Source organism: Erythrolamprus reginae, chromosome 4 (assembly GCF_031021105.1).
Source record: "Erythrolamprus reginae isolate rEryReg1 chromosome 4, rEryReg1.hap1, whole genome shotgun sequence".
NCBI classification, from domain to species: domain Eukaryota; kingdom Metazoa; phylum Chordata; class Lepidosauria; order Squamata; family Dipsadidae; genus Erythrolamprus; species Erythrolamprus reginae.
The window spans coordinates 46,482,449-46,491,410 of NC_091953.1; the positions used below are offsets into that span (position 1 = coordinate 46,482,449).

Sequence of the window (8,962 nt, forward strand, 5' to 3'; positions counted from 1 at the left end):
ATCCAAATTAAAATAACCCGACAGATGGCTGCACAGGCTTTGCTTGAACAATTTTCTTATGAATTGATTCTATGATCTCTATGATAGGAATTTTTTCATAAGATCGTATAGCCTGAATCCATTATTTAATTCTTGTAGTCTGAAATGATATAGATTCCATGATTTTAAGAATGCTTTCATATATCCTTTCAATCTTTTATAAAGGCTCATTCATCCAAATCTCTATTTAAAAGTCTATAATAATAAGTAATATTATCTATTGATTAGACTGATCAATCCATTTCTCCTTTAATCATTGCAATTTTCTTTTATTTCTAACAGGCAAATAGAAATCAGGACTGAAACTAAGACTACATAAAGACGTTGATGGTATTCTATGAAAACAAAATGGGAGGGGGGGAAACCTTGCATATATAAGAAAAAAACAGTTTGAATATTTAGTTCTAATGAGCATAATTATAATACATAAAACAGTAACATAATCAAGAGTATCCAAAATAGTTTTATTACAAATTATCTGTATAAATATATTGCAAAACTGAAAGCTGTGCTATTCAGGAATTTACTGGAATGTAGAACTAGTATGATACAGTATATATGATAAGGGGTTTAAATTTAGTTTATCCTTTATATTCAAGCCATTGTGGAAATAATTCTTGAACATATTCAAGAAATGTATGTACATTTACATGCTTATAAAATAACTTTATAATAAATTAAATGCAATTATTAATTGTAATTAATAATTGTTTATAGTAATTAATTAATAATGAAAGCAGTTAAATAATGCTTTTTGAGATACAGAGGCTGGATTTACACAACACTCAGATAAACAATATTACAGATTAATAGTGGTTTATGAATCCAGCCAGTGAGGATTTTTTGTCTTATATTAATTGAGTATCGTATTGTTCTTTGAGACTTTTTTCTTTACCTTTTCAGAAACAATCCTATTGACATGGAAAACCGAACTTTTATAAAGGAATTTATTTTCCTGGGTTTTTCAAACCATCCTGACCTCTATATTTTGTTCTTCTTTATGTTCTTAGCAATCTACACAATAACTTTAGCAGGGAATGCTCTGATCATCACTTTGATCAAGACTGATGTGACTCTGCACACACCTATGTACTATTTCTTGACAAATTTGTCCTTCCTAGACATATGTTATATCTCTGCCACAATCCCTGTTATGCTCATTAATTTTTTTCGACTGAGGAAAACTATCTCATATGCAGGATGCGTTGCCCAATTGTTTTTCCTCATTACTTGTGCAGGAACAGAATGTGTACTGTTGGCTGTCATGGCATATGATCGCTATGTGGCTATTTGTAGTCCTTTGCAATATTCTAGCATCATGAACCATAATGCTTGTAAGAAGATGGCAGGGTTCTCTTGGATGTGTGGTTTAGCAAACTCATTGGTGCACACTCTTCTTGCATCATCCTTAATCATCTGCAAATCCAATCAGCTCAGCCACTTCTTCTGCGATGTCCCGTTGCTTTTGAAGCTCTCTTGCTCAGATACATCAGTCAATGAAGCTGTACTCCATCTAGCCAGTGCTTTGATAGGACTCACCCCCTGCCTCTTTACACTTCTCTCCTACATCCGCATCATTGGCACCATTCTGAAGATCAAGACATCCAAAGGCAGAGTTAAAGCTTTCTCTACCTGTGCTTCACATCTGATTGTGGTTATAGTGTTTTATGGTACTGCTAACTTTAATTATAACAGGCCTAGTTCAGGATACTCTCTGGATAGTGATACTTTGATTTCCTCTCTGTATTGTATTGTGACCCCCATGTTAAATCCAATTATTTATAGTCTTAGGAATAAAGAGGTAAAAGCCAGCCTAATGAAAATGAAAAAAAAATATTTTTCTTTGGCAGTTAGAAGTTGAGTAGAGAAAAAAAAATATCTACAAGATTACGAATATTTAGGAACCAGGTGCACAAAATATTGTTTCTCCAGATACCATCCAACCTAGACATTAACATCAACTTTGAAGGCTCTGTTTATCATTTCATTGGACAATTCACCCACCTGACGCTCTAGTACCTCAATTATGGAACACTTCCCAAGATACCTTAAGTACCTTTCCTTGTTTGTCTTCCATACTGAAGATAAATCTTTTTACTTGTCCATTTTGAAAACACTAACTGATCCAAGATTAGGTTGCAGTTTACACTTTTATATTGTGTTTTTTAGAATGAGTCACATTTTATTTTTATAATGATTGTTAACTATTATTGTCTTATTAATAATAAGGCAATTTTATTGTAGATCCATAAATATTTGCTTAAATTGTTTAATACTATTAGTTTTCCTATGATTTCTAATTAAAGAAGCTGTAACTTACAATGAAATTTTTAATAAAAACATTCCTATGATCACCTAAGAAAAAATAATTTGCAAAAAATATATAAAAAATAACAGCTAATTAATTAATTAATCTTATTTCTAAAGGAATTATCCCCAGAGTAATAAATAGTTCAAGGATTGTCTGACAGACATCTGTTTGTTTTATGGCCTTGTTTACTTTTTGTATATCATTTTTTGTATTCTGAAAGTCACCTAGAACAAAGTTATGAAACAACCTTCAAAATGATCTTGGAACTGTGAAATGTTGGAGTATATGCACATAATAACTTGGATATTCAACAAAAGCAACAATGAATGTTGCTGCTATTATCAAAGACATGTATGAAACTTTTCAAAAGTAGAGTATTGCTAATATGCACTTGTATGCTAATTTTAATGGATTGTTTATGTTTAAAACAAATGGATGGAGAGTGGAAAACCATGAATTCCTGACTATAGCAGTGGCAAAGATCATGCTGTTCAGATATTCTGTGTTTTGATCACAAGAAATTACACAGCCTGAGCATATGGAAATCAGTCAGCTGAAGCAGCATTTTCCTGAAAGAATATTTCTCAAAGATTTTGTGTTTTAGTTTTTAATAATTGTCTATAATATAGAAAATGTTAACTCTTTTTGAATAGCTTTGTATGCCATCAGAATGGGTTATTGGAAGTCTGGGTTAGTAGTATAGAAAATATACTGTATTTTTCAGAGTATAAGGCACACCTTTTTACCCCCCAAGAGGGTGAAAACCCCACTCAGCCACTCCCACTCTTTGGAATCTGACTGCCAGCAATTTACCTCCTTGCAGCAAGCAACCTGGAGCCTGATAGGCACAAGACACTGGTTATCTGACTCCCAACACTCATCAGATAGATTGAAGTTGCCAGCAAGCCCACTGCTAAAATGAAAGTGAAACTAAACCTGCAAATTACTGGAGAGAAAGGCAAAGACAGAATTTTATATTCTTGTGCTAATCAAACTGTGCTGAAACTGGCTGTTTGTATTTTTGCTGCAAGAAAGTATAAGTGTCTATAGAGTGTTCAAATTATTAGACTTCTTTTTTAGTTACTGCTTTATTATTAACTTAACAAAATGAAGAAGCTTTTTAAAATAAATGCTTGATCTGAAGAGGCCCAGTACTATTGTATCTTCTTTTAAATAGCAGAGAAGGCTTCCAGAAAGCCACATAAATTTTAAATATCTGAAAAAGTACAATCTGAAATGTCTTGTTTTAGTATTAAGTATTAGTATTAAGTATTAGTATTAAGATAAGGCAGCTGTGTAAAATCCACACTTAGTGATGTTTGGAGTAAAGCGTTCCCTCGATTTTCACGGGATCGAACTTCGCGAAAAGTCTATACCATGGTTTTTCAAAAATATCAATTAAAAAATACTTCACATTTTCCCCCTATACCACGGTTTTTCACGCCCGATGAAACATCATATGTCATCGCCAAACTTTCGTCCGCCTTTAATAAATATTTTTTTAAATAAACTTTAATAAATAAACATGGTGATTAATAATCTAAATGGTTGCTAAGGGAATGGGAAATTGTAATTTAGGAGTTTAAAGTGTTAAGGGAAGGTTTGTGATACAGTTCATAGCCAAAAATAGTGTATTTACTTCCGCATCTCTACTTCGCAGAAATTCAACTTTCGTGAGCGGTCTTGGAACGCATACCCCGTGAAAATCGAGGGAACACTGTAGACCTATTTAAATAATTGGGAGGAGTTGGTAGGATTAGTTGGTAATCTAATTATTAGTTGGTAGCCACCCCGAGTCTGTGGAGAGGGGCGGCATACAAATCCAATAAATAAATTACATTAAAAAAAAAATTCTGGAATTAATATACTGCCATAATTTCTCCAATTCATTACTCCAATTCATTACTATTTTCTCCAATTTCTCCAATTCATTACTATTTCTGTGGATCAGGCACACATGCACAGAAATACACAGAAAACAGTGTATATCATCTGTGCTGTTTGCTGTTTGGCAAATTGCTGGGAGGCAGACAACCTTTTTCCTTGCTTTCCTGCCCCCAAACCAAGGTGCATGTTATACTGTACTCTGAAAATACAGTACTTTACAGTGCACAAAGATAGATAGAACTCCAAACTAAACAATGCTTCCTGAAAATAGAAGTAGCCAGAAGTTAACTTGCTATCTACCTTTGTAACACTTGGAATTATTTCCCATGCACTCACTAGAACAATTTACTTTAAAACCTCTGTAGTGTCTATGACATGGTACATATTATCCCTTTTATATGTCCAAATGTTTCCTCATTTTTGTTGGAAAATGGAAATAATACCTTTCCAAAGGATATTAAATGTACATAACCATCATTATAATAACTGAGGCCTTTTACCAGAACATGTGAGTTTAATCAGAACATGCCAACAGGGCAGGTACAGGCTTAAGAAAATACACAAGAGAACACAGACTTATATACAGGACGCCTTCTGAGGCAACTACCAATCACATACAAAAGAGGGTTCCCGCTTTAACAGTAACTATGCTTATGCGGCCAATCAGGACCCTGGAGAGGGATACGCGAGCTCGAATCTGACAGCCGGCTTATTGCTATGCAGACACAGCACTCCTGCCCCTTCGGCTGACACAGACATAATCTTTTAAATACCCAGGTCTGCGACAGATTCTCTCGGAGCGCCGGGGCTCTGTGGGATGTTCCGACCTCTCGATCTCGGCCGGATGGATTGGATTGGGAGCCTGGCCCACTTCTTCTTCCCTGTGAGATGCTGAGGGAAAGTTTCCTGTAGTTCCTGCAGCTGTGGGTGGGTCCTGAAGACACACCCCCTGGAACTCATTGGCTTCCCGATCTTCCTGCCGATCCTCCCTATTAAGTCTAATCTGATCCAGGTGTCTTTTCCAAATTCGTCCGTCTCTTAGTTCTACTTCGAACGAACGAGGCCCCAGTTCCCTGCAAACTATACCTTTCTCCCAATTCTTATGTCCTGAAAAGGCACGGGCAAATACCGCGTCTCCTACAGACACCTCACGTCTGGCGGCTTCTGGCCACTGTACTGTTCCCGCATACCCTGGGTGCAACCTGTCAAGTATGATTCGCAATTTGCGACCCATTAAAAGCTCTGCTGGCGTCTTCCCCGTGGTTACACATGGGGTGGTATGTTGAGCCATGAGCACATCAGCCAATCTAGCCTTCCAAGAGTTCTGGGGCAGCCGTTTGAGGGACTCTTTAACTGACCTAACTGCCCGTTCCGCCTGGCCATTACTGGCCGGATGCCAAGGCGAGGTCAAGGCATGTCTAATGCCAGCTGTGGCCAAAAAAGATTCAAAGAGGACTGATGTGAACTGCGGGCCGTTATCCGAGACCAGTAGATCCGGGAACCCATGCGTGGCAAATAGGGTCATTAAGGATTCTATGATGGCCTGCGACTGAGTGGACTGCATCTGGGCCACCTCTACCCACTTGGAGTATGCATCCACGGCGATTAAAAATGTTTGCCCCATGAAGGGACCGGCCAAATCTATGTGCAAGCGTGTCCAGGGGCTAGCTGGTGGTTCCCATGTTAAAGGTTCCGCTCGTGGGGGTAAAGACCTGCTCTCCTGGCAAACAGCACAGTTAGCCACACATTGCTCCACTTCCTTATCTAATGCTGGCCACCACACGTAATCCCTGGCCAGACCCTTCATTCTAACTATTCCAGGGTGCCCCTTGTGCAGCAGGGACAACACCTGGTTCCTCAGCTTGCCTGGTATAACCACTCTGCCCCCCCTTAATAGAACTCCTTTCTCTACGGAGAACTCCGTGCGACAGCGGAAAAATGGAATGAACTGGTCAGCTGGGGTAGAGAGTGGCCACCCCCTCAAAACCCATTGCCTTACCTGGGCCAGAATGCGGTCTTTCCCTGTCTCTCTAGATACCTCGGGGGCAGCTAGTACAACTGGCCCGTCTGTCAAAGCAAAAACGGAGCTGGCCGGTGCAGGGTCTGTTACTTCTTCATGTACTGGGCACCTGCTGAGTGCGTCTGCATGTGCAATGTGACGACCCGGTTTGTACGTTAACGTGTAAGTGTAATTGGCCATAAAGACAATCCAGCGTGTCATACGTGGAGACAAGACAGCTGGGCTCTGGCGGTTACCTGAGAGTAACCCTAGCAAGGGCTGGTGGTCCGTCACTAACTCGAACCTTCTGCCATACAAATACTCGTGGAAACGGCGAACTCCCGCCACTAGGGCCAATGCCTCCTTATCTATTTGGCCATAGTTTCTTTCTGCTGCGGCCAAAGTCCGGGGAAAAAACGCCAAAGGGGCTTCCGAGCCGTTTGGCAATCTGTGGCTGAGGACAGCACCCACTCCGTACCTGGAAGCGTCACAGGTGAGAACTAATGGCAGACTAGGGGAATACTGAGCCAGGACACTGTTTGAGGTGAGTATCCCTTTGACCCCTCTGAAAGAAGCTTCCTCCCGCTCCCCCCAGTGCCAAACTGACCGCTTGTCCAGAAGCCTATGCAGCGGCTCTGCCACCGAAGCCTTGTGCGGGATAAACACCGCATAAAAATTCAAGAGACCCAGGAAAGCCTGCAGCTCCTCCTTCGACTGGGGTCTGGGGGCATCCCAAATGGCCCTAGTCTTTTCAGGGGTGGGATGGATTCCCTTTCCATCCACCCTGAATCCCAGGAAATCAACCTCTGGAACCCCAAAGACACACTTTTTTGATTTGAGCTTCAGTCCCGCCTCTTGGAATTTGAGCAATACCTGCTTAACCCTGCGAAGAAGTTCGTCCTCGGAACTCCCCGAGACCAGCACGTCGTCAAAGTAGGGCACCGTGCCTTCCAGCCCATACAGCAACCGTTCCATCAACCCCTGGAACAACCCCGGTGCAATAGAGACCCCAAATTGCAGCCTGTGGCACCTGAACACCCCCCTATGCGTTATGATCGCCTGGGCTTCTGCTGTCAAGGGGTCTACGGGGAGCTGTTGGTAAGCCTGGGATAAATCAAGCTTGGCAAAGATCTTACCATTACCCAGAGTGTGAAGTAACTGCTGCACCACTGGAAGCGGGTATGAGTGGTGAGCCAGGGCCTTATTAACAGTGCACTTATAATCCCCGCACAGTCTCAATCCCCCATCCCCTTTGAAAGCGATGACCAGTGGGGTCTCCCAGACAGCCTGGTCAACCGGCTCCAACACCCCTTGTGCAATCAGACGGTCCAATTCGGCATCAACTTTTGGCCGGAGGGGAATGGGCACCCTGCGGGGCTTCAGCCTTACAGCTGGCACTTTGGGATCAAGGCTAAAAGTAATCGGGGTTCCCGTGTAACAACCCAGCTTGTCATCGAAGACGGAGGGGAATTCCTTAGTAAGCCCTTGAAATACTGATTCCCCTCTCACAGCGTTCACCCCCGCAACAGAAAAGCCCAAAGCCTTAAACCAGTCTAAACCCAGGAGGCTGGAGAATGGCCCGTCCACCACCATCAGAGGCAACCTGCCCATGAAAGATTTGAACATGACAGGGAATCTCCCTTCCCCCAACACCGGAATGGGCGCCCCTTGGTAGTCCCGTAAAGTCACAGTACATGGCTGCAACCGACTCTTGCTCAATCCGGGCATGCATTTCTTGATGGTGGCCCAGGAAACCAATGAATGCGCGGAGCCCGTGTCCACTTGCATGGAGCAATTCACGCCTCCCAAACGAACTGTCACGGAGATCTTGTCAGAAGAGCCTGAGGTTTTTCTCACGAACGTAGAAGCTGGGCGCGGGCAGCTATAGATGGCATTGCAGTCATCCCTCTTAGTGGAAGAAAATCTCCTCTGCCAACGGGGATTGGAACCTTGGAACTCCCTCTGCTCTCTAGGGGCGGCTGGAGGGGACCTCCGGGAATGGCAGACTCTTGCAATGTGGCCCCTGGCCCCGCAACGCCGGCAAGCCGCTTCTCTAAACGAGCAATTTGACCTATAATGGTTTCCCCCACAACCCCTGCAAGGGGACAGAGGGGCCCGTGGGCGGATGGCAGGAGGCTCACGACCCCTGGAAGCACCCAGCCGGCATACCTCCTCCTCCTCAACTTCGCTGCCGCCCTCCTTTTCTGTAGCGGCTTTCGGGTTCTCTGGCACCGCTGGCACTTTAGCTGTTGCGTTCACCGAGCTGTCCATGGCTGCCAGGGATAGCGTGGAAAGCTCAAAAGCACGAGCTTCAGCTAAAGCTGTCTGAAAGGTCAAATCCCGGGTGGCCAGCAAACGGCGTTTAAGGCGGCCATCCCGGACTCCGAACACTAGCCTGTCCAGCAAGTAATCATTTAAATCTGTAAACTCGCAATATAATGCAGCCCGGCGGAGAGCGGCCACAAACTCATTAATGGATTCACCCTCTGCCTGGTTTCTCTGATAAAAAACGTAGCGCCGGGCACACCGTGACGGGGCAGGGGCATAGTGATCTTGGAGAGTTGATAGGAAAGTCTCCCAAGGCACATCATGGATAGAGACGGGAGCGAATAAAGCTCTGGCAGTCTCGAACATCTCGGGGCCGCAGAAACCGAGAAAATAAGATCTTTTGCGGTCCCCAGAAATCTCGGTATACCCATTTGAAATTAGAAAACAGTCGAAGCGGG

General features: G+C 42.8%; 1 protein-coding gene across 1 annotated transcript; it reads left to right on the top strand.

The window, feature by feature from the left end:
• The first annotated feature begins 958 nt into the window (after positions 1-958).
• LOC139167128 (olfactory receptor 5V1-like) lies at positions 959-1,900 on the top strand. The gene has a single exon (XM_070751549.1). It carries the CDS (start codon positions 959-961, stop codon positions 1,898-1,900), a length of 942 nt encoding a protein of 313 aa, XP_070607650.1.
• Positions 1,901-8,962: the final 7,062 nt, after the last annotated feature.